This window comes from Phaethon lepturus, unplaced genomic scaffold (genome assembly GCF_000687285.1).
Source record: "Phaethon lepturus isolate BGI_N335 unplaced genomic scaffold, ASM68728v1 scaffold37822, whole genome shotgun sequence".
In the NCBI taxonomy this organism is placed as follows: Eukaryota; Metazoa; Chordata; class Aves; order Phaethontiformes; family Phaethontidae; genus Phaethon; species Phaethon lepturus.
Window position 1 is genome coordinate 22,256 of NW_010526191.1, and position 25,559 is coordinate 47,814.

Sequence of the window (25,559 nt, forward strand, 5' to 3'; positions counted from 1 at the left end):
ATTGTGCATCTTTGTGCTTCTGAATGTGAAATTGTTTGGGTGACCCCTATAACTTCAGAATCCTGCACTAGTGAATCTGAAAACTGAGCAAAACAAGCTGCCTTAAAGACTTTCCAGCTTGCTTGAAAGAGCAAAGCATTAGGCTATTTTCTCAGTGGTTTGTTGTTTTTTCTGATGTCCCTGCTTTCACTGATGCTCTTCCCTTCTCTCCTCAGGTCTGGCACCAAAGAAGGCAGCCATCACCGAGGTGAGATCTGTAAAACTGGCCTTGAAAATCCCATGTTGAGAAATGAGAACGTACAGCTCTAGAAAAGACTTCTGCCTGACTTTTTTGAGCAAAGCTGGTTATGAAAATACATTTAAGATTACTGAAAAATTGATAACATGTTATTTGGGAGAAAGAAAATCAGTGGCAGGTGTCTGGAGCCACAGAGGGGGTGTGAAGGGATTATGCCCGCCAAAGGTGACCAACTTTTAGCTGCGTGCCTCATGATGCCTGTAAGTAAGTGGCTGAGGGCACCTCTTCCACATCAGAACCTGAAGGTGGTAAATGGAGAATCTGTGTATTGGGTATCTCCAGGGCTCTGTGTTTGGTCTCAGCCCACTCCTGGGAGTGAGTCAAGGAGGCTGTAATTTGTGAAGTCATAAAACAGGGGAACATCTCGAGGGACTGATCTTCTCTCGCACATAATCCAGGTCGCAGGTTGCTGAATCACGCTTATCTTCTGAGCAAAACTCTTCACAGTTGGCAGCAGGGAATCTAGTAGGAGGATCTGTGCCTGAAAGCTGTTCCCCAAAGCCCACACTCTTGGTTTAGGGAACCATGTTCAAGTGATTTTTGTTTGATCTAATTTTCTGACATACCCCTTTCTATTACTCACCTGGTATGATGACCATGTGTATACATGAATAGCAAAATCTTCCCATAAAACTGCCAGGAGCGTCACACTTGATTCTTTTTTGCCTCCCCAGTAAAATACTTAGTAGGAAGTTCAAACTTCTGTGGAAGTTGATTGCTTTGTTCAATGTACAAATAGCCCTGCTTTTTCTTGCCCTGGAAACACAGCCACAGGTAGAGCAAGGGACTGTGCAAGAGGCTTTTGTTACTGCATTTCATATGATGGCAATCTCTTAACCAATACCCGTGTCTGTTAATTGCTTCAAGAGGATGACGATGAGCCACGTGGCGAGGCAGAACGATGCAGCTTGAGCTTGTGTGTAATAGGATCCATCGTGTTGGTTAGAAGCTGTAAGGAAAGGATAAGCTGTACAGCTTATCATGACTGCTTGGGGAAGGAGTACTCGGAAGCAAGCCTGGCTGTGCTAAATGTTTAAAACAGAGTAGAAAATAAGATTTTTGAAGGAGAAATCAGACTGCTCCTTAGTACCAGAAGTACAAGTGGTTTGGCCAGAAATAGCTGCAAGCTCTTGATTAAAAGCTAAAACACAAAGAACTTCTGTAGTCAGAACAAAATTATACATTGTCTGCTATAGACAACAGTTCCAAGAGATGGCTCTGTGTGGCACTTGAGAGAGACAGTGATATAATATCGTCACTTGGGAAATGACCTTGGATCTCTCTGCATGCTGCTTAAAGGAGCATCCGAAGCCTGGCTGTTCTTGAACGTAACAAACCCCTAAATGTCGCTGGTGGCTCGCTGGCAGTTTTAGCCATCTGCTGGGCTCCGCAATCCGCTGGGGTGGCAGGAGAGCTGGGGAGTAGCTGGAACGTTGCCCTGTGGCAGAGTATAGAGGCCCTACGCTTGGGCTTGCAAAGCCGTATCAGACCTCACAAAACACGATTGCCTTGGCTTGTTAAAGGGTACAGCCACAATCTGCTCCCTCCTGGATTGGCAAAAAAAGACCCAGGCAGACTAAGATGTAGAAGAGGAGAAAAATGGGATAGAAGTAGGTTCTCGCACTGAAGTGCTGGCAGTCCTATAGTGTTTCTATAAATTCTTTGCAAAACTTCAGGAAGAGCTGTTATTGCAGTTCACCCTGTGGGGGCTTGTCCTTTGAATTGTAAACAAATGGGATCTCACTTAAATGGATTATCTCCATGTGAACGCAGGAGCGGGGTTGTGTTGTCCCTGTTATCTGTCTCTTATTTCTCCAGTGAAGCGCGAGGTATTGGTATGACACCTGAGGGCATGGGATTTTTAAGAATAAACTTCTCTCGATTTAATACATCGCTATTTTAAATCAATGAGAAACCGCAGTCAAGCAATGGGGGAATCCTGGCAGCTGGGAAGCAAGTGCATCTTTCCTGAGCTCAGCATCTTTGCTGAGGGCTCTGCCCAGTTAGTACTGAGGGTGTCAGATGGGATGGTTGAGTATTCTAACTCTTCTTGTCTTGAGGGATGAATGTATAATTCAAACAGCCTTGTTAAAGCTTGACGGTGCCAATTACACCTGTTTGCACTCTGCAGATTTTTCTCCAGCGGTAGAGAGCTATCCCTCTGTGCTTTACAACTGCGATAGTGTGATTGTGCCTGTGCTGCTCTGCTTGTTCTTACCAGCCAGGTCAGCTTCTGTTCTGGGCTTTAGCCATGCTCTTTCATTGCAGGGACCATCGCTACCAGGACAGCCTGGCCAAGGAAAGAAGATAGGTCATCGAGGTGTTGATGCTTCTGGTGAAACCACGTACAAAAAGGTTTGGTTTGTGGAGTGGGGACTGGCAGCTACATGTAGGTGGCAGGCTGAGAAGAGAAGTTGGGGGCCAGTAGCTACCAATCTGATTTATATTTTATGCAGCACCATTGTACTGCATAATCTTGCAAACGGCAAACCTGGAAGCCGTAATTCATCTCTTCAGCAGCTGTTTGAACTTGTTTAGCAGTATGTAGTGCCCACGACGACTCCACAGAAGTCATAGGCATGACTGTGTTGTAATAAAGGAGATGTTATTGCGATAATCTGCTGTGAAATGCTCACTGACTGCTCTTTTCTTTCTGCCAGACCACCTCTTCCACTCTGAAGGGGGCCATCCAGCTAGGAATTGGATATACTGTTGGCAATCTGAGCTCCAAGCCAGAGAGAGATGTCCTGATGCAGGACTTCTACGTGGTGGAGAGCATTTTTTTCCCAAGGTAAAAGAGACAGGGGAAACAAAATAAACAGATAAGTTATTCCTTTTCCTTTCACTGAATTTTCAAGAGAGCTTCCATCTGTCTTTAGACCAGAGTCGGATGCTCTGAAAGTTTTAAATATGCATCCGTTACATACAAACATAACAGTGGCAAGTGTTAGATTCTGCAGGACACTGGTTTGCAAGGAAGTACAATGTAAGATGCAGTGCTACATGCCTGAGTTTGTTAGCCTTCCTACGTGCTTTTCTTTCTACCTGTCCATCTAGAATTTCTTCCACGACATTATATCATGTTTGAGATGGAAGAAACTCATTCTGGGAGCTCTTTAACTGTGAATAAACAAAGCTCATAAAGGCTATATTATCTGTGTAAGTATATTCGGCTTGGCAAGTTGTTCCTTGCAGTCTTTGGAAATACGTGTTGGCACATAATTTAAAACCCATTTTCCTGTTGTCCTGCCACGGAAGAAAGGCGATTGTTGTTGTTCCTAAGATGTCTTTTTGCAAGGCTCAATTAGTCTTAAATGTACAGTCACATCAATGCTACTGTGTATGTCTGGCAAATGGTAATACAGAGGCCCTGCTCATGCCATGTTTGTTCTGTGCAGCGAAGGAAGTAATCTCACCCCAGCTCACCATTATGCTGACTTCAGGTTCAAGACCTATGCACCGGTGGCTTTTCGGTACTTCCGAGAACTGTTTGGGATTCGTCCAGATGATTATTTGGTATGGTTATATTTTTGGATTTCTCTGCCTTTCCTCCTTTATTTGAGATGGTCTAGAGTAACAGAAGAAATCTGCCCCTAAATCAAGGCTGTCAGCCATTCTTGCTTAAAAGGGATAAAAAAGAGTTGAGGAATTGTTCTGATCCCAGCAAGACAGGCTGTGGATTTAGGGACTCTGCTTAGTTTTGGACAGGATCCAGTGAGAATCCCAGCAAGACCAGCACCACTCAGCCCAAGTCTTTGTTTGCTAAGAGGTAGCTGCTAGCCTACACTGGAGAGAAAGGAAATGATCTGCGTACAGCGTGTGCTGTGTAAGCTATGCAATGGGGTTCCCTCTCTGTTGCTTGTGGTGACAATAACTTACTGTGTTTACAAGCAAAAGGAGTTGTGTTCTGCTGGGTGCAACCCTGTAATGTCCCCTGTGGCTCTGAGGACAAAGATGGGAATTTTTCCTTGTGTACTCACTCAAGAGCTATGTGAGTGTAGTTATTTTAATCATCTTACAAAGACAGAATAAAACAGCTTGTTCTTGTGCCCAGAAAGCTCCTCAGAGCTGGAAAGGCAGTTTTTAAAATACCTAGTAGTACAGGCTGTTGGGACTTGGGAGTACACTGGGGTTGAATTTGATTCCTTGCATGTGTGTGACGTCCTGCTTTTTAGAAAAGGACGTTTGTTGAACCGGGCAAGGGAACACCAAATGGGCACGCACCCTCCCCCTTTTTTAATAACCTTTTTTTCTGACTTCAGCTGTAGGCAGGGGTAATCGTAGCTGAACAGCTACAAGTAGAAACAATTGCATTGTTTGAGAGTAACGGTGGTCCCCATCTGTGCCATCCAAGATAATGCTGGCTGATTTGATGAGTGGTTCAAAACTCGGGTGAGGCAGAGCGCCTGCCTCAATTGCAAAGGTCACGACTCTGATTTGTTGCTTCTGCTTCCCCTGATTCTCTCTTGCCTGCCACAGCAGCAAATGCCTTTAATTATGCATGAGATAATTAACTTGATAAGGTCTTGGATCATTAATCTGTGCAGTGCTGAAAGCCGTTTTCAGTACGTAATGATGAGCATTTAATTTATTGCTCTGATCATGTCCCTTACATACCCTACCTCCCTCTCCTCATCTTACCTCTTGCTGTGGCAGCTCTGACATGATGCTGCCCTGAACCCGCTTGACCTACGCAGTTACCCTGGGGTTGGTACCTCGCTCCAAATTGCACGTGCATGCTTGCGCTTTCTTCTTTTTATTTTTTTGTTCCCCGTGCTGCTAGGCATGTCCTCATTTGAGGACCTGATGTCCAGAAATGTCCTCCCAGTTCTGTTCCTGATGCAGTACGCCTTGCTATGCTTACACAGCACTGACCCCTCTCTTCTTGTTTGGACACTTGGTCTAACACTTTTCATGTGTTTCTGTCTGGATTGAGGGAGTGAGATGTGGCTGTAAAAATCCTCTGTAACAGGGGAGCACAAAGCCAGAGGAGGCTGCTGAGAACTGCCAGTGCATTGTGTTCCCTCCAGCACAGTGATACGTGGTACCTTGAGCAGACTGTCATGTCTCTTAAAAGCCTATCTTTCCATCTGTGCTTGTGGTAATGTGCTGAAAGAAGCCTAAATGTGATACACGCACAACAGGAAAAGATAAGATGTCGTTGTGAAGCCTGGATGTTACTGAAAGCAGATTATTAGCTTGATTCTGAGCAGTTTGGAGGTTCTGTACTGTAATCTTGGTCTCTAATTGTAAATTGTCCATCAGCTTTGCTGCTTAGACCTAACCTATAATGAAAATAGTTCTCATTTAAGCTTTGCTACCCCTTAATCTCACAGGCAGACAGCATGCTGGGGAAAGCCCTCAAGGGCATAGAACTCAGTGTGCAATGAGTGGGGGCTAAAAACATCATCTTTTTTTCTTTTCCTCCCTAGTATTCATTATGTAATGAGCCTCTGATAGAGCTGTCGAACCCTGGTGCCAGCGGCTCCCTCTTCTACGTCACCAGCGATGATGAATTCATCATAAAAACTGTGATGCATAAGGAAGCTGAATTCCTACAGAAGCTCCTTCCTGGCTACTACATGGTGTGTATCACCCAGCACCTTGGACCTGACTTGGGTTTGTCGCAGCAGCTTTTCTGCCCAAACCATCACACAGGGCCTGTCCTCCACCTGGGTTTCTTGTTTCACCTGCCCACCCTGTGCCAGGGACAATGTTACCAGTGTGTCACGAAGCCAGTCCCAGAAGCACAAACCCTGCCAATTATTTGCAAACTCTGTGGGTGAACTTGAGGCAGATAATTGTGCCATTGCTTGTAGGCACCTTCTGCTCTGAAAATGGCTTCCCACATGTGTGTTTCTGGGTGTCCTTTTCTCAGCACTAGTTCGTTGTTCTTCACTTGGCACCATGCATCTGCCTCAGCCCGGCTTTGAGGATGGCTTTTGATTGCAATAACACAACCACCTTAGTTTTGTGGGGAAACCACTGCTGTCCATGGCTACCTCCCATACCTGTTGTTTAAGAGACTTATTCTGAAGGCAGTTGCTGGTTGTCCTGGCTCCCACTGGCTGCAGTACCAAGCTAAAGACTCCCACGATACCAGCCAGCTTTGCACATCCAGTCTGCTGCAGATAGTTGTTGCTTTAATCTCAGGGCTAGCGGGGCAATATATTGAGACCCAGAGGACTCGCATGTAGCCACAAGCAGTAAATCAGAACCAAATCTGGTGCTTTGGTGTATAATCCAGGAGCTGTCTCGCTGCATAACTGTGGTGAAGGGTCCAGCTCTATAGATGAGGGCACTGAAATTCATTTAGAACTACACAGGGATTCACTTGCTATGGAGATGCCAAAGAGAAGGTGATGGCAAGCGATGTTAATGCTGCCCCATCTGCGTGCATGTTGCAGTGGGTTTGATCTATGTGATCATACACTGCTTCTATGAAAACGCTTGCCTTGCTCAATATTTACTGGGGAAAATGTGCCAAAGACAGACAAAATCTTGGGTGTCTGTATATAACTGACAGCCAGTCACCTGCTTTTGCAAGTGACAGTCAAGTTCATGGGCAGGCTGAGCTTTCTTGGAAAGTGTTGCCTGTTGCCTAATTTATGTAGTCGATCAGGTGGAGGGTTTTGAACAGGAAGGGAGTTGCACTGTTGCCCTGAATTCTGCAGTTGTCCTGACTAGCAATCAGTGTAACGAATTAGACTGAACTTACCTGCCTGGTGCAGAGTTATATGCTACTTGTCGTAGTGTTCCAGTGTTTGTGGGTTACTAACACATGATCTCTCTGCTCTTCTTGGGAAACCCATCCAGTGTAAAAGGAGTCAGTGGAAAGGCAGCAGAATGATTTTGTCCTGAGTTACTTTAAAGCTGGGCAAGCACTGTTTGTGTTTGGTCCTGCCTGCCTCTGTTGCTTTTAGCTTGCATGATGTTGATCAGCGCACTCGCAAAGAGGGCTCGCTCATGTGCCCAGTTGGGTGAGATGGAAGGGCATGAAATTTTAATACAGTTGTGCTTCTGCCGTCTGTCAGAGAATCTGTCAGGTCTGTCCATTCTTTCATAATGTGCAGAGATGTTCTGTTTCCTTCCCAAACTTTCCCAAAGCTGAACAAGCAAATGATGCTTGTTATGTCATTCCTAATAATACCGCTGCCTAAAAAAAGGACATGATAGCAAAGCAGGATATCCGTGCTCTCTGCCCAACTGTGTTTAATAAAGCAACTCTGCAAAAGGAGAAAATTGATGTTGTTTTGTTTAAAAAATACCGTGTCCCTGGTTTATTCTGGGCCAGAGAACGGCTCTTGATTTCTGACAGTTCTGAAGAGAAGAAGATAGCTGTTATTTTTAAACTTGAAGTTCCCGCTTATTGTGTTTATTTCTCTTCCAGTTTAGTTTCCCTTTTGTAGCTGCTGTTGATGAGGAAACTGGGGAATTTCCGGACTTGGCTATTTGCCCAGAGAGTGCTGTATGTCTCATTCCCTGTATTTGAGGCATAGTGGTATTTTCAGGTCCTAAAGCGACTGAAATGCAAGTGTTTGTCAAATGTGTACAGTAAGCTCTCATGTAAAGTTCAGAAAATCTCTAGGTGAACAAGTCCTAGTCTGACTGCTCCAAGATGTCTTAACATGCTTTGTGTTGAACACAGCAGGAGTCTTCTGCCATAATGACCTTTCCCCATGCTTTTTTGCAACCCTGCTGCAGAATCTGAACCAGAACCCACGGACGCTGCTGCCGAAGTTTTATGGACTGTACTGTGTGCAATCAGGGGGCAAAAACATCCGCGTGGTCGTGATGAACAACATTCTGCCTCGCGTGGTGAAAATGCACCTGAAATTTGACCTGAAAGGATCGACCTATAAACGCCGGGCATCCAAGAAAGAAAAAGAAAAGTCCAGCCCTACGTACAAGGATCTAGACTTCATACAAGATATGCCTGAGGGCCTGATGTTGGATGCGGACACCTTCAGTGCGTTGGTGAAAACATTGCAACGAGACTGTCTGGTAAGGAGACAGGCAGCTTGGAGAGCAGGTTAATGAAGTTCTGTGGCTCTCAAGCATGAGAAAGAGTGCATGACTGAGAACCTTGCTAATCTGCTAACCCCAAAGCAGGATAAATCCCCTCTACTGCCCTTTTTCCTGAAAGCAAAGCAGTGGAGTTGGATCTTAGGACAGCCTCTGAGGATTAGGGCTGTGTTCCTTTGCCTGGTGTGTGAAATTGTGGTAGCCCGCTCCACTTGTAGCTGGGCTATTGGGACTAAATACATTTTTCCTATACAGTGTACAGCAGATACATGGTACAAGAGCGTTATTTGCAAGCCTTCAGCCCTTTGGGTTGATTGTGGGGTGGCCAACCTCCGTGCGATCAAGTCCAGAGGTGATTATTGGTTCAGAAATGTTCAAGCTCTGGCAAAGGGGTTATTAGTGGGAAGGTAGACTGGCTGTTCCATGCTTTGGGATCTGTGCTGTATTTGAGCTTCTGGCCTGATATTTTGTCTTTGTTCTTAAACTCAATACTAACTTGTAGGTGTTGGAAAGCTTTAAAATCATGGACTACAGCCTCCTGCTTGGGGTTCATAACATAGACCAGCAAGAACGGGAGCGACAGTCTGAGGGAGCCCACAGCACGTCAGATGAGAAACGTCCCGTGGGGCAGAAGGCACTTTACTCCACGGCCATGGAGTCCATCCAGGGTGGGGCTGCACGGGGGGAGTCCATAGACACAGACGACACGTACGTGAAAACCTGGTTCTCTTGCGCTGCTGTGAGGGGTGGAGGGTGGAGCAGTAAATCCCTACTGAGGCCTATGTGAACTCTAAGAGTGAGCATCTCTCCTGGGGGTTCTGGTACGGCTGCCAATAAAGCAGTGTGGTGTGAGAGGGGGACGCTGGGGTGGGAAGTATTTCTGTAAGACTCCAGCCTCACAGCAGCCTCTCTTAGGCCAGACTGTAGGTTGTCAGCTCCTGTAACAGCTTCTAAACATCCACCCGTGCTCTGGGGAGGAGAAACCTAGCTCATTTCTATCTCAGCATCCAAATACAGGAGTGGAAGTAGGGATCAGCCTCTCCCTAGGAGCTTGGAGTTTGTTCTCCATTGCTGCATCTTTGGAATCCCTGACAGTACCCCGAGGCCATCCCAGTGCGGTTAGCAAACAGCAATGTAGCCAAGCGCTAGAGTAACTGGTGGAGCTGTGGGTTGGGGGGTTGCCCAAAACCTGTCCTGTGCTGTGCCTAGTCCGTTGCTCTTGGGCTGCAGGTGGCTCTTGTGACTGGCTCTGGCTCTGTCCAAGCTTGCTAACAAATGGTAGAGTTCGCTGTTTGTTGCTCTCTGAAACCAGCTGCTCCAGTTTTAATGGAGGATCAGTCACGGTGGAGCCAGGATAATACTTTTGGTGTTTCCATTCTTTCAAGTAGCATCATTAATTGCAGTAGCCTGCCTGATACCTGCATGCTTTTGCCGTGTGCTGGTGCTAGTGTTGCTGCATCTTTGGCAGGACTGATACTGGTGTGGACGGGACTGGAAATACCCTTGTCCTTAAAGGTGTGCTGCCCTAATAGGCAGACAGCTCACGCTGAACTGATAAATAATCTGATCCCCAGAACAAAATGTCCTGTAGCTAAGAAACGACATGGTGCTTTCTGGCCCAGGCAGAACTGTTGCCACGTGACGTGGGTCCTGTCCTGATAGATGGTGCTTGGCAATCCAGGCAGGCAGTAACTCCGGGGACACCTTGTGTGAGATGGCCTGGGTCAGTAGGTGGTTTCCTCTGGTTGCACACAAAGGGCCTTTGCAGGACTTGCGTTGTGTCTGACCACCACATCCGAGCCCTCTTCAGTGCTGCTGTCTGCCCTTCCACAGGTCTTGTGGGTATTACAGCTGTTCTTTTTGAGGCTGCACTGACTGAGGTTTTGTTTTACCTGCAGGATGGGAGGAATCCCAGCAGTGAATGGCAAAGGAGAGCGTCTCCTGCTACATGTAGGAATAATAGATATCCTTCAATCATACAGGTAGGTAACTTTGCAGTTGTCTGTCCTTTAAGTGTGTTAACATCTATTTTAATATTGAATGAAAGCAGGAAGACTTTCCTCTCCTGAACAGTTTGATAATGAGTAGGCAGGCTGCCTACAGCTGTCTGTCGATGCCTGTCAGGGACTGTGGATTTTTATCCTGTCCTTAAAACAGCTGGTGACACAGAGACATTTTTCTAAGATATAATGAGTTGCCCATAAAGAAGTTTCCCGTCTCTGTGCCTAGGATGGCTAGCATATCTTCAGGGATGGAAGGTGATTTTCTGCCCCTCTTCCAGCTCAGCTCCTCCTTCCCTGTAGGGTTCCTAGGCAGTCCTGACCTGACTGCAGAGATGCCAGTGTGCTCAGCTGACCTCTCTTGGCTGCAGGAAAGCTACACTCCAGATGAAGGAGGAATCATTAGCAGCTTAGTGATCTCTCCTGTGTGGGGTATGAAAGATATAAAGTATGTGCCTGAATCTGTCTCTCTTTCTCTCCACTTCTCCGCTGGAATTAGGTTCATCAAGAAGCTAGAACATACCTGGAAGGCCCTTGTCCATGACGGGGTGAGTACAGAGGCAGGAATTATCCAGGACTCGGCAGGATTACATGCCTTGGCTTCATTTATGCTAGTTGGTGCTGATTACCTTGCTGTTTATCGTGCCACAAACTGGCACAGTTGAAGCTGATGAAAGGAATAGCTCTTGCCTCTTAAGCCTCCACAGTCATGTAGTGCCGCTTATTCCCAATCAGGTTGTCTTGCTCACTCCACCTCCTCACATGTTTAGCTGTCGTGCTACCAGCTTTCCTCCTCTGCTCCCATCTGTCATTTTCCTCCTCCCCATGATACCAGGAGCTGTACGCACAAGGCGCATGCATTCATTTGTGTCAGGGAGCCCTGCGTTTGCTCTCTTTGGTGACTGACTGTGTTTCCACTTCAGTGAGTTATCTGTTAATAAACCCCTTTCAGTGTTTCCTCGCTGTCTTGTCTCCTGCAGCAGCCAAGTGCATGTTTAGGAAAGAGCAACTTTGGATGTGGAAACTATTTTTCAGTATTGCATAGCGTAGCTTCCCTTAAATAATAAGGCAAAGGAAATGTGTAGATGCCAAGTCATAGTAGCACAGTTGAGTATCAGAAGCAGAGACAGCTTCAGCTTTACTATTTCAAACAAAAAGTGCAAAACATTTGAAATGTATGGAGACCTTTGGCTGAATTTTGGTGTCCGTGTCTTTTGGAAAGGTATCCAGGTATGCTTTGAATGTCAGCCAGCAATGCCAGAAGAAATTTCATGTATGTAGTCAGGACAATATTTGAAAAATCCAGGAAGTCTACAAAGGAATAAAATCACCAAAATCCATTATAAAATTACAGCAAGAATATAATCAAATGCAATCAAATCAAAGGCAATGCTTCAGGCCTATTTATAGCATTAATCAGATCATTTCAGTTAAGCCTTTCCACTTTAAGGGTCTGTCAATGCTAAATGTTGGAATAAAAAAAAAAAGACTGCATTGGTTGTTACAGAAATTCTGCCTTGAGGGATAATTTTAAAATTAAACAATTGCTTCTTGCCTTTGTAGGACACAGTGTCAGTACACAGACCCAGCTTTTATGCAGAGAGATTCTTCAAGTTCATGACCAACACAGTATTTCGAAAGAATTCTTGTAAGTACCTAGTCCAAGAGCTGTTGCCCTTGTGACGTGGGAGAGGCAGAGCCTTATCTCCATCTTGCTGCTTCAGTTCATGTGGAGAGTTTCTGGGCTGGAGTATGAGCAGGCTTTTCCGCTGCAATATTGAGCAAAGCTGGGGTATGCAAAGCCCTCTGCTTGTCACAGCTTGCTTTTGGTCTGCTCAGACTCCCACCCAGGAGCTCTCCCTGCAGCCTGACTCAGGCTCAGTCCTTTGGAGATGGCACTTGCAGAGCCTGTATGTGTGTCAGAGGGCAGAGGCCTCTCTCTATGAAGGGAAAAGTGCCTTTGCTGTGACAGTAGTTGGTGGTGGTAATTTCATCTTCTCTTTCACTCTTCATCCAGCTCTGAAGTCATCTCCCTCAAAGAAAGGGCGCAGTGCCTTGCTAGCTGTCAAGATGGCTGGTCCAACAGCTGCATTTTCAGCTAGCCAGCTTCCCTCTGAAAAGGACGAAACACAGTATGACCTTCGTGCGGCCAGGAGTTACCCCACACTTGATGATGAAGGTAATGGTCTTGTTTGGTGGCTGGTGACTGCGTGATTACCCTCTCTTTCCTAGAAGTTCCTTAGGATCCTCCCCTGTTCTCGTCAAGTTCCCCACTGTGCACCAACCACGTCTTCCTTGATGGGTAGCTCTTCATTGCATGTCTTGCTGTGCTTTGCAGGTGCTAAACTTAACCAGGACAGGGGAGAAGGTAAGAGTGTATTGTTTTGTCACAGCACCAGCAGTTAGTTGATTGGGGAAGCAATGTCTCTGCATTGAAGACGACCAAATCCCTTCTTTGCAGCACTGTATGATTCTGCAGTAAAAATGGTCACTTGTGTTACTGCTGCAAGGCAGCCACTGCTAACTGGCACCAGCAGTCATAGCCCAAAAGCAATCAGAAAGTTGAATTTTCCACCCTTTAAAAAAAAAAAGGCTGGGGGATGGCAACTGGGACTGAAAGACTGTCATGACAGCGTTTGGACAGTTAAAAGGGGCAAGATCTTGCCATTGAAAAAAAGGCGAATGGCCTAGTACTGTTGGTGCCTTTTCATCGCTCTCATCTGGGCTGGATTTACTGAAGAATGGTGAAGGGCAAGCTCCTTGAGTGCATAGAGGTTAGATTTCTACCTATGCAAAGCAGTGAGCACTTCTTAATTCACTTGGATATTTATCCCTGGTGATCCAAGCCTTTAATCCACCTTTAGTGACCAGTGAGATGTCTTCACTGGCATTACAATTCCTGTAGCATCTGTCTGTCGTGCTGGAAATGGTGCTTACTGGCTCTCTCTAGGGGATGCCTTGCCGTGTTGCGTTTGTGAACCCAGCTAAATTTCTTGCCCCTTTGTGGTTTTAAGTGGCCAGTCCCAGTGAGGGTGTGCAGGGTCATGGTAGAACAGCCTCACACAGGGCTGGTGTAGGTAAGGTGTTGGTGTTTGACCTACTCATCCTTTTCCTGCATCTCTCCTGCCCTCCACTCCGGGCCAGCAGGCAGGCCAGACCTGCTACCCTGCACACCTCCTTCCTTTGAAGAAGCTACCACAGCCTCCATAGCTACGACACTATCTTCAACATCTCTCTCTGTTCCCGAGCGATCCCCTTCGGAGACTTCGGAGCAGCCCAGGTACAGGTGAGGACAGCACTCATCCCCTGCTCCCACTGGAGTCAAGCCGCTGCTGTTCTTTGTGCTGCAGATCTCGGCATGCTGCCCTATGCTCTGGAATGCTAATGACCGATTTTAATTAAATCTCTCCTGGGAGCAAGCAGACACAGCTTTGATGGAATTAATTATTGCTGGGAGAAGTGTCAGCTGTTAAGCAGAACATCTCCCTCATGGGGTGGGGAGTTAGATTTGGGGGTAGTTTAGGATTTCTGTCTTGAATTGCTCCTCAAACTTTACTATTCTGTTTTTTTTCTGCAGGAGGCGCACACACTCCTCAGGGCAGGATGGCAGGTGAGAAAAGTGTCTCATCTCTTGTGCTGCTGCACAGAGACCTCACATTTGTCCCTGTGCAAAGGTCTTTGGAGGATGGAATGTGAATCTTGGCAGCCCCAAGATTTTGGCATGGTCCTCTGCAGGATTATGAGCTTCTTCCTGCAATCAAATGATCCCCCTTTCTTACACAGAATTTTCCTTACAAGCAGATCTCTCAGTGCTTTGCAAGGAATCTTAAGTATTTACACCTGTTATTTGATGGGAAAGGGGACAACCAAGTTGTCGAAATTTACCCACCCAACCAGCACCAGAATCAAGGAAGGTCATTTATGTCCCCCTTTTGGGTAAGCGAGCCTTAAGAGCAGGAACGTTCCTCCTCTGTGTGCCTGGGTACGATGGGTGTGAATATGGGAAAGGGCTTTGACTTTGCGAGGCACTGAGCACCCTTACTCCCCATAGAAGTAGCTTCCAGTGTTTTCAGAAACTCGGGTACTTTGAGGTTTTTTTTCCCCTCCTGTGGCGATAGGTGGCTCGGAGCCAAGGGCAAGGGAGGACAAAAATCCCCTACTGCATAGGGATGTCTGGATTTAGAGGCTAATATCGTATCTCGCATATTTTAGCACCAGTAAATATGGTGCTAAAAAAACACTGCTTGTGTCAGTGGGATCATGCTGCTGATTCTGCCCTAGATTTCCAGAATATCTTTTAAGTCTTTTAGGTGCAGACTTGCAGAAATGCACATCAGAGACTCAGGCTTGGGATATGCCATAGCCAGAGGAGCTGCTGGACAGGCGGACGTCTGTTCTCTCTGCAGTCAGTGTTTGGTGCTTTAGAGGAAGGCAAGGACTTTGGTAGATGAGGGTTTGTACCATTTTACAGACAACTCCCCTCATTCCTTGCTTTTAGCGATTTGCTGAGCTTCAGACCACATACACTGTGAAAAAAATCCCTTTCAGTGTTAATGAAAATACCTCTGGATGCTGCATGTCACTGAATCCCGGTAAATTCCTGTCACTGGAGGGTGAGGACCTACTTGCTGTTGATTTGCAGCACCTGCTGAAGTGTCAGGGACCTGTGAAGCGCCTCACCTCCTGCAAAATCTTTTTTCTGAAATCCATGAAAATTGGAGACTTAAACTCAGGCACCAGTGGTGGGACCCATTTGGCAAAATGCAGTGACTTCACCTGAGTAACTCCAGACTCCCTCAGTACCTAATGGAGGGACCTGCTGTAGCATGTGACTGCTCATCCAGAAATAGGTCAGGTGAATCATGTCCTAGAAGTGACTGTGTCCCTGGACCATACAGGGAGTTTAACAGCTTGGTCAGAAGTAGATCTGTCTGTCACTGATTTGCCACCGCTACAACCACCCCACACAAGTGTGGCCACCTTTGCTATTTTTTGCCTAGTTTCTTCATTTCTGGTGCTGGTGTCTGTGTGCCCTTTCCAGGGGAGCAGGACCTGTGTATTTGCAGAGCACTCTGTGATCCCCTGGTGAAAGCCAGTGCAAGAACAACGTTACTAAAGCATGAAATTACATTCCTGAGCCAAAATGAAAAAGACCTTATCCAATTTGCTCAAGAACATGTCACACCTCTGACTATTCTAATTTGCTGGGGAATTCCCTCTGGGTTTCGGAGATCCATCCCTGTGAGGAGGAGAGGAGCAAGATCCCTGGCACCGAGCTGGGCAGGAGTGCCGCCTGCTGGCTTCGGCTCCCAGCCAGGGACAGGGCAGAGCAGGACGGTACGGCCAGTGAACCTGGAGCTTGTCCCTTCTCTGAGACTGGGCCCTCGGCTTCACGAGCGCCCGCTCCTCGCTCCCATGAGGAGGCAGCCCTGCTAGCACAAGCAATTACTTTAATAACATGAGGCATTAAATTGAAGACCGTCACAAACAGCTCCTGAGCATGCAGATAAATCTGATATTAACCCTGCAGCATGCTTGGGCAGTTTTGGTGCGCCGGGAGTCTTGGAAGAGGTTGGAGGCTTTGGCCCTTGTGCGGTTGATAGATAATGCCAGGCTAACTTTGGACGCAGGTTTTCCCTGGAGGTCAATTCTCCTCTTTCCTCCCGTACTCCATTTGACACTGCCCGTCTTTTCTGCAGCACTGGCTAATTAATCCCTTTCCTGTTGTCCTCTTTTCCCACCTCATTAGTCTTGAGCACTGCAGTCTGACAGAACTGACTCTTTTGCCTGGGAGTTTTGGTTATCCAGATCCTCAATCCCGGGAGGTCTGATGGCTCCCTCTGAGCCGAAATCAACAGCTCGGTCTGTGCCGGCAGCTCGGCGCCGTGAGTGGCTGGCAGCAGGCAGGGCAGACCAGCACAGCTCGCTCCTGTGGGGACTGCGGTGCGAGAGTCTGGGCTGACTCAAATCTGATTCAGGCTGACCTGAAATTGAGGACTCTGCATAACTAGTGCCTCACTGAGCCTTTGGGCCTGTCTCTGTTCGGTTTCCAGGTCACATGAGGAGGTGCGGGTTGAGGAGGAGCTTCAGCAGATCAGTGTCGAGCTGGAGCCCAAGTGTGATGTTGAGATTGTAGCTCCTGAAGAAGATGACAAAGAGTGAGTGTTTTGGAGCGTTGGGCAGCTTTGTGGAGCCCTGCCTGCTGTCGTTTGGTCTGTGGCAACTTGTGCTGGAGGCTGACTTTGTAGGGCACCCGCTTTCCTGGAGAGCTAGGCACTCCCCCGGGCGCTTCAGTGAAGCTGAGCACTGTTGCTTCTGACCTGACCTGATCTTTCTGGATGTGACAGCAGAGCATCTTAAGCTCCTCTGTAATAAATCATACAGTCTTGCTTGCTCTTTTTCTGATTGCACTGACTAGACTGTAATTTCTTCCCCCCCTCCAGAGAGGCAGCTTCTTCAGCCTGTGCCATTGTAACATCCACAGCTGCGATAGAGGTGGAGACGGCCAGCCAGGCCTCTGAACCAGCCAGCCAGGCCTCGGATGAAGATGACGTGCCAGTCACAGACATATACTTTGTAAGACATCTTCTCCACCTGGCCTGTTAGGGGTGTGATGGGAAAGGTTGGACGAGGCTGTAAGTCTCAGTTTCATGCAGTTGGGTGCAGGGCATGTCTGCACCATGCTGTCTTCATGTTGAGCACCTTGAGATCTTATAGCTGGATGGGTTTTTGAATGCAGGGAACTGGATTAACCCCTGGAGTACTCAAAACAGCAGGTAGTGGGGCTCAAATGGGTGGCGCTGCTGCTGTGGGTGTAGCTGTAGGTGTGCTGCTCTACTTCCAAGCACAAGCACTGAAGGGCTTATCTAGGCCAGCATGTTCACTCCCCGGACAAGTCAAGGTGAATGTAGGTGCAGCTGGGAGGCTCCTCCTTCCTCAGCCAGAGAGCCCAACTGCTTTCCTGAACACAAACGTGCCGTAGCGGCCTGGAGCCAGAAGGGAGGTGGTTGCAGTGGGGCTGACCTCGGGCTCTGGTGAACTCTGGCTTTTCCTTTCCCTGCAGGCAGATGCATTAGGTGATGCAGTGGAAATCTAGTGCTGAGACAGGGAGTAAGTGAGGTGGTTGCCGGTTGGCAGCAGAGTGCTGTGGAGCCTGGCGCTGTGTTCCTCAGTCAGCTCTCACAATGTCTGAGCAGCTTCTGCAGACCAGAGAAGAGCTTTTAGCAACATGTACCTGCGTCACGGACTCCCAGAGCAGAGCTGAGGGTCTGACCCATGAGAGCTCTCCCCTATTCCCAGGCACAATGGAACCTTCTCATTAAAAGAGGTGCTCAGCTTCTTCCTGCTCTGACTTGTTGCTGTTGGTTATATGGTGATGGAGATGAGCTGAGCCCTTGTGATGAGCTCCTTCAGGCTAACCTAAAAATGGCAATGTTTGCCTTTCCCTGTGCTTTGTGTGACTCTGCTGCAGAGCTGCTCACTCGTTGCCGAGTCATTCCGAGGCTCATGTGAGCTGTGGAAGGGATCAGCTCCATTTTAAAAGCTTGTCTGTTTGGGTTTTTATGCATGCTGTTCAAAATGCAAACAGCTCCCTCTAACACTAGCTGCTCTTTTTTTGCCTGTGGATGGCAGCTGTGTGCAAGTTGCCTGCAGATACTGCCTGCTCCGCTGGCAAGTGTTTTCTAGCAAAGGTCGGCTTCTCTTCCTCCCTGTCCCTGGGCATATGGACTCCCCCACAACTTGAGGGGCATCTCTCTATCTGGAGGAAACCATCTGTGTGCAGCGTGTGCTCACAGAGAGCATGACTGAATGCTCATCAGCATTTCATACTTCATCTAAGTCCTTGAGTTTTGCATTAAATGTGTGTCGTGTGCTGTGGAGTGTTTGTCACTGCTGGGATGAAGGGAAAAGCTGATTTGGGTTTCCACGGGCACTTTCCTTGGAAAGCCACTTGAGATGGAGCTCAAGTGAGGCTGCACCAGAGTGCAGCAGGGCTTGGACCACAGCTGGTCTCTTGCAAGAGTGCTCCAGGGGTGATGGTTGGTGCAGGGATGCTGTGCACAGAGGATGATTTGTCAAGTCCCAGGGGACTGTAATTTCAGATTTGGAAGTCTGCTTCTGAAAAGGAGAGCACTTTATCCTCCTGTTCACTCATGGGGGAATAAAGGTGCAGAGATTGTGGCAGGGCATGGGTGCCACTCTTCCCACGCACGGCTTTCCTTTCTGCTGATCCGTTCAGGCTTGGTTTGCCCAACCTCTTGTTTTTTGCTTTTGTCTTTCATCCTCTCTTTTACATCATCCTTTTTTCCTCTGTTTCCTTTGTTTCCTTTCTCACTTCACTTGCCCTGGGGCCATCCAGTTCACAGATGGGAGGTACTGGATTTACTCTCCCCGCCAGCGCAGACTCCGAACCACCTCGCTTTCTTCTGGGATTGTAAGTGAACATGCTAGCACGTAAGGGAGCAGAGCTGCAGCTTTGAAACACTGGGGCCAGCGCGCCACTTGCCTTGGATGCTGTGGCTCTGTATTCTGTGGCCTTTAGGAACCAGCCCAGCAGAAACCAGGGAAGCATATCAAAATCACACAAATGGATCTCCATGTAGGATCCTACAGAAACACAGGCTCTGCCCTGCTTTTCTCCAGGCTGGTGACACAGTTCCTGCCATGGGCTGGGCTGCAGTATCACCCAGCCCTTGGACAAACTTGTAGGCACCAGACCTGGCCAAAAAGGCACCTGAACCTTTGCAGGTAATGTTAGGCTTGGCTCCCTTGGCCCAGGAAGCTAAACAGAGTTCCAAAGAGACCATTAAGATGTTTTGAAGCTGCTAAAAATCCAATTGCAGATATAACCTCTTAGGCTTGTGACTGGTAGTCTTTCTGGTGGCTGGGATAGTGAGCAGCTCATAAAGCCAAAGGAGTTAGGAGTTGCTGCTGGGTTAGGGATGGTTTCTCCTCTCTCTTCTCAACATCACTCATGTCCTCCCTCCTTACTGCTGGTTTTCTGTGAACAGTGAGGGTTTTCCTTTCCTTTACAAAAGATGCAGGGAGGCAGTTGAGCATTTAGGGGCTGAATCCAGAGCTCAGACTGCTCAAGGTCTCCCTTCCCAGGCTTTGGGAGAGCTGATGTCCTCAGAGGGTAATGGCAGTGCTGTCAGAGCCTCAGCCTACAAGCGTTTGTATAGCGTGGTCCTCCCAGCACCTGCCTTTTTGGTACCAGGCAGGGGAGCAGTGGAGAGGGCATCAGGCACGGTGTGTAGGGAAGCAGGGGCAGTAGCATGCTCCTGGTCGTGGCTGAGGAAAGTGCTGCACCTATGTGGACCAACAGGCAACCCCTCCTGGTGGCTCTTCCTGCCCCCTTGGCTGGGTTTGGCTGCACTGGAAGGGTTAATACCAAGCACCAGATGCTCCTTTATCTCCCCGCTGTTTTTGCAGCTCCCTGCCTGCATCTGAGCTCCTAAAAAGGCTGGCTGGAGCATGCAGTTCAGTCAGGACGAATGAAAAACAGGATGTGGGGCAGGTTTTATGCAGTGTTGAGCTTTCCTGCACCTCTAGCAGAGCCCTGTAAGAAGCTCCAGGCAAGGGTTTCTCTTCCTTCCTCCCAGCGGTCTCTGCTAGTGTAGCTGCAATTTTGGTGGGGTTCAGCATGCGGAGTCCAGTGCTTCAAAGCTCCTCTGGCTTCTTGTAGTTTGTCGTACATTGTAGACTGTTACACTTGGTTCCCAGGCTAGGACCCCCCCCAAGACTTCTTCTAAGTACTTCTTCCAGTTCCATTTCTCTTCCTTTGCAAACCCCAGGCTGAGTCAAAGGGGGCAGTTCTCTCTCTCTGGGAAGCACCTCTGGAGCCAAAAGAGCCCATTTGCAGTGGAAGTGGATACCCCCTGGGAACACTGGAAAGAGGCACCAGCCCTTGAAGCTGCCTGGGCTTCTCTGCTGTGGCACAGCAGAAGCGTGTTTTGTCACACTGATGCCCAGTGCTTTGATAACCAGCTCCCTTGATGCATATCCCCTTCCTCCTCATTCTTTCCAAGATCCCGTTGTGTTTTGCCCCCTTTGTTGTACTTGTTCCCATCACCCCAACTGTCTCCAAGACTCTCAGTGATAACTGTTTCCTTTCTGTGGCCACCATCCACCATGGTCTAACCCACCCATCTGCTGCCTTGCTTGGCCTGCAGGGAAGGAAGGCACAGCAAAACCGGATCAGGTTTCACTGTAAAATCCCTCCTGGACACCAGAGGTGCCAGCTTGTAGTGTGCACAGGGCTCAGGAAGCAGGGGCTTGAGAGCTGGGAGCGGGTAGCGGGAACAGAGAGCTCTGTTACTGCCCTTAGGTAAGCCACTTTCCCTGTCTCTTGGTTTCTCTGGAGTCAGGGTGATGCTATGGCAGGGAGATGAGGTTTCCCTGGTGTCTCAAAAACTCTAAAAATCTGTCCCTGCAAGAGGAGAGGCTGTGCCATCCCCACTGCAGCTGGAGCAGGGCCCAATGTCAGCTGCTGGTGGGCTGTCCTGTGTCCCAGCTGGTAGGGAGCAGGTATGTACTGAGAATGAGGAAGGCTTCTCTGCTGGGAGCTGGCACTGAGCTCAGTTCTCTCCCTCCAGGTGGACAGCTGTTCTTACTGTATTGTTTCCTACTCTTTTTATTTTCTCCTTTTATTTTTTTCCTCTTCTCTTCTTTGCTCCCTGCTCTGCTGCTGCTCTCCTTGCATTCTCCCCACCGTCTCTGGCCACTCTGGCAGCCGACAGACGAGAGGAGTTGGGTTTACTCCCCGCTCCACTATAGCACTCAACTCCACTCTGTCTCCGATGAGGAGAGCGATACAGTAAGTGTACGAGAAACGTGTGCCGGGTGCCCGGTGGGTTGAGGTCGGAGCTTGCGCTCCCTCTGCAAGGTCAGCTTGCAGAGGGAGCCACTGTGGCCTCTGCGCAGCATGGGGCTCTTGCATGGCTGCAGCAGAGCCCTGCTGCATCTTGGATCAGCTCTGTGGCAGCAGGCAGGATCTGCACTGGCAGAGACCTGGTCTGCTCAGCCAGGGTTGTGGCTTGTTCCGAATCGTTTGGTGCAGTGAAAGCTTTGGGGAGCTGAAGTTCTCCAGTCTTGTGAAACAAACAGCCTTCTCTCTTCACACCTGTGTTGATTCTGGGGAGTTAGCTGGGCTGAGACCTAACTGAACGCAGGGCGGATGTTGACTGTTTTCTCTGCCTCTTGCAGTAATCTCTATGCAGACACAGAAGCCCCAGAGAGCAGCGATTCCCTCTGCAGGTCGATGTGTTCCCTTTTCGTTGATGCAGCCGTTCCAGTGGGATGGGGAAGAGCTTGCTGACACCAGTATTGCTGCACTGCAGGATCCCGGGCACTGCATTTCAGAATGGAGCAAAACTATAACCGTGTATTTCTACTTGTCCCAGATGTGGGCAGCAAAGAAACCACCCGCTCACCCGCAGCTCCCAACGGAGACATCCAGCTGGGTGTAGAGAATCCTGGGTAGTAACACAGTGTTTTCCAGACGTGCACTACCGTAGCTACCTATCCATGTGTGATACTGTGAACCTTTTTAATTTTTTAATCATGTATTTATTTCTTTTATCTTTGCACAGAGACAGCACAAATGTGCTTTTTTTTAAACATTTAGTTTACTGCACTTTTTTCTTTTTTTTTTTTTTTTTTTTTGTTGTTGTCGTCATATACTTGTGCATCAAAGGAGTGTGAGACCTCACTGGAGAATTGGTAGCAGCACGTTGCTGGGGAGGGCAGGGGCCGGAGTGGCTTCATCTGAGGCAGCAGCATGGTCTAACCAACTGATGGAATCGAGAGGTTTAAGGCTGTCTAGATTCTGCCGTGGTTTTGCCGAGTGACCTAAGGCAAGTCACTTAACCACTCTGTGCCTCGGTTTCCCCTGTGCTAATGGGTGTACAGTACCCACTTCCGTTAAAGCACTCAAACCCTGGGATGAAAGGTGCTATGTAAATGCAATGTATTAAAGGCCATTGAATAGAATTGCTCCCATGTTACAGTAGTCCAAAGTAGCCATGCCAATTTACTTGGATTCAAAAATCGCTAGTGACATTTATTGATCTGTAACACTGTGCGGGGGAAGCAAACAATTCCTGGCAACAGTGACGTGGTCACCATGGCTCCCCTCCGGATGTCATGATCGGTTCAGCCTTCACAACGTGCTGCACTGCTGCGTCACCCCGTCCCTCTGTGCTTGGAGTCCACGCTTCATCTTGCTGGCTGCCGCACCGCCACCTGCTCCAGACACACAGGCATGGACAGATGAGAACTGTGCACCTCCAGGGACCAGCTGCGCTGGACTGCGAGTTCCCCAGTCTGGCCGGCCCCTGGTGTGGCTTGTCCGGACACTGCATCCTACTGGAGCCACTTAGCACCTTGCATGCTCATGGATGTATCTGACCGCCTAGTATTTGGGGGTCACCAATATTGGGTTCACACGTATCCTCTGTACCTGAGGGCAGTCAGGGAGGTGCATGCATGTCCACACACTGGAGGCAGAAGCAGAAGCCTGGCTCTGGCCCCCTAATTGCACCAGGCGGTATTGTGTTCATGGACTCTGTTGGACAAAAAGCCGGGTGACTGGGATGTTGCCTGTGGTAACAACTGCAATTGGAAATCGCTGCTTCGGATGTCAGTTTGCTTTTTGAGGGCTGCAAGGCTTTAGGCGAGAGGGTTTGGTGTTGCTGTGTAGTGTTGTCCATCTGTCAGGAGGACACACACCATAGCATTGTCTTGAACTCTCACAATCCCATCCTCATCTTCCAGAGAAGAAAAGAAATCCTTTAGACCAGAGGGAGCCAGGTCTTATTCGTGTGCTTCACGAGCCTCACTTGAGAAAGAGGGTCAAAATCTCCTTATTCTTACTGCAATCTTCAGACTGTCCTTGGGATTCTTGTAAAGGATTGTGGAAGCGGGACCCTTCACTCAGGGCTCAGTTCCTCCCAGCCTGTCTTCATAGCAGCACTCAGGATGGGTTAACTGAGGTCCCAGAAGGTAACTGGGCTGGTGCAATGTTCTGATCTTGGTGAGGATCTTCATGAATTGACGGTTTCTTGCCTTCTTCCCCCTTGCCTGTAGCTGCTGATGGCTGTAAGGTGTGCATCTCGAGAGCACAGGCTGGGGATCTTGCAAGTTACTGCCATTAGATGTATTCACCAAATAATCTATCAAAAATCTTTCAAGAAACTCTCCCTTTTCAGTCACTACTTGACAGTTCATTCACCCAGCTAGTAGCATTGCTCCATGACAGCCCCTGCAGCAGGCTCGGGAATGGCTTCTACTTCCCCCGTCTGCTCGTGCCAGTCCTGCCTGGGCTCTGCAGGCTGCCACGGCAGTGCTACGGGGGGCTTGGTAGTTTGGCAGAGGGAAGGTGGGAGGTGTGCAATACCTACAGACTAACCTGCCTCTGGGCTAAAAGCAAGAGGCTTCAAAATGCTAAAAATTCAGCCTTTGGGTTTTTTCCTCCAGAAGCGTGATACCATTTGTAGAGAGGCCAGAGGGAGCCACACACCTTCTGCATCTTCAGATGTTGCTCTTGGATGCCATGCTAGAGGAACGTAGCTCTGGGGAGGAACCTGGAAGGTTATGCTTGGGCTGTGTGACCTGCGGCCCAGTGGCCCTGGTACCACCTTGTTTGTGGGCTGGTGGGTTTAGCCTTGTCAGGACTTTCCAGCCAACTGAGATGAAGCATCTTGTTTAAGATGGTTTAAGCATCATTGATGGAGACTTTATTCCTTCCCCTCATTTTGGGGGTCTCTAAAGCTGTTTAGCATCTGTGCAGGGAGCATATGAGCCCCACCTTCATGGAGTATCTCAATGAAAACTTTGCAGGCTGGAGCTGCACTTGGTCGCAAGAGACGTGGGGGGACCCAGACCTTTTGCAGCATGTTCATTCCAAGCATTGTCCTTCCTCAAGCGTTCAGGCTTTTTGAGACAATCCTTGTGCAGTTCTGTAGTGCTGAATCTTTTGGAGTGAGCAGGTCATGGAGGGTTGGTCCTTGTGAGAGGATGTGCAAAGTTTGTCAACGTGAGGGGACAGGAGGAAACTTCCTTTAGGGAGATGCTGATCTGAAACGGGTTTCAGCCTGCCCCTTTGCAGGCTCCCACATGCTCCCTGCTGCGTGTCACCTACTGTCCGGTTAGCTTGGTGCTGGAGAACTGCTCGGCCTCCACTTCTCATGGAGGCTAAAAGGACCTTGGAGTTTAAAACCTGCTCTTAGCCCACCTCTCTGCACTGCGCTGCAGACCATGAAGCATCAGGGAGCTCTGGAGCATTTGCCAAATGCTGTCAATGCTGCCTTTGCAGGACATGCAGTCAGAGGAGGGCAGGAAAGAGCATCGGCCTTTTTTGGGGGAAAAGAACCATCACCTGTCTTTGGGCTGACTGTCCCTCTAGCTGTACTTCCAGCTCCTCTGGGACATAAGTTGCCTGTACTTTCTTTGTCAGGGCTTTCGCTAGTGGCAGGTGCTGTCCCTGATGTACCCCCTGCTCGCTCCATCGCTCCAAGATTTGAGCAGAACAGCCCTGCGAGACAGCTGCTTCCCGTGTAGCTCTGTGTGCCACCACTCTCCTTCATCCCCATCATCCCAGCCAGGACCCTCAGCGCTGTGGGACATGTCCTCAACATTGGCTGGTGCTGAGGCTGCTGGTGAGCTTTTGGCTTGGGCTCTTGCCAAACTGCAGGTGCCTGCTGCCTGCCAGGTATGGATTTGGGAAGAGAAAACCGGCATCTCTCTCTGTGCTTGCTGTCAAGCTCCTGTAAAGGCTCTGCCCTTTGCAGGCATGCGTAGAGCAGGGGCATGGGGCAAAGCAAGGAAATGGTGTGGAGAGCCCTGAATGTTCATGCAAGGGGTCCAGCTTCTGGCCGCTCTTGCCTCCGCAGTGAGCGGCTTGGTCGCACGTGCCGAAATCGCGCTTTGTGAAGCTTTCTAGTGAAGCCAGAGCACTCGTAGGTCTTGGCACAGGGCCGGCACCAGCACAGAGGTGTGTGCCTGGGCTCCATCCTCCCGGGTCCTTGCTGGGCTCCCAAAGCACGGCAGGGCCTGGCGTTCCCTCTTCTCTCGTTTCCAGCCGCTGTCGTGCTCCAGCTCTTTCCGAAAAGGACAAGGCGAAATCCACGGCTCAGGTGTAGCGGGATCACGTCTGATTTTTCTTTCTGTTGATGTCTACATTAGACCCAAGTATGTTCTGTTGGATGTTTGTATTCTCACTCATTTTCAGTGTCCGC

The 25,559-nt window shown here is 48.8% G+C and overlaps 1 protein-coding gene across 1 annotated transcript; it reads left to right on the forward strand.

Annotated features, from left to right (window-relative positions):
- Nucleotides 1-215: 215 nt before the first annotated feature.
- Nucleotides 216-21,937, forward strand: PIP5K1C (phosphatidylinositol-4-phosphate 5-kinase, type I, gamma; the record flags this gene model as incomplete). Its single annotated transcript, XM_010282994.1, has 17 exons — nt 216-247; nt 2,567-2,653; nt 2,959-3,089; nt 3,697-3,814; nt 5,731-5,883; nt 8,003-8,302; nt 8,826-9,031; nt 10,222-10,305; nt 10,823-10,871; nt 11,887-11,971; nt 12,341-12,502; nt 13,471-13,609; nt 13,901-13,933; nt 16,377-16,481; nt 16,767-16,899; nt 21,056-21,139; nt 21,529-21,937. Coding segments are annotated over 17 exons (1,904 nt in total), but the record flags the coding sequence as incomplete, so codon positions are not given.
- Nucleotides 21,938-25,559: the final 3,622 nt, after the last annotated feature.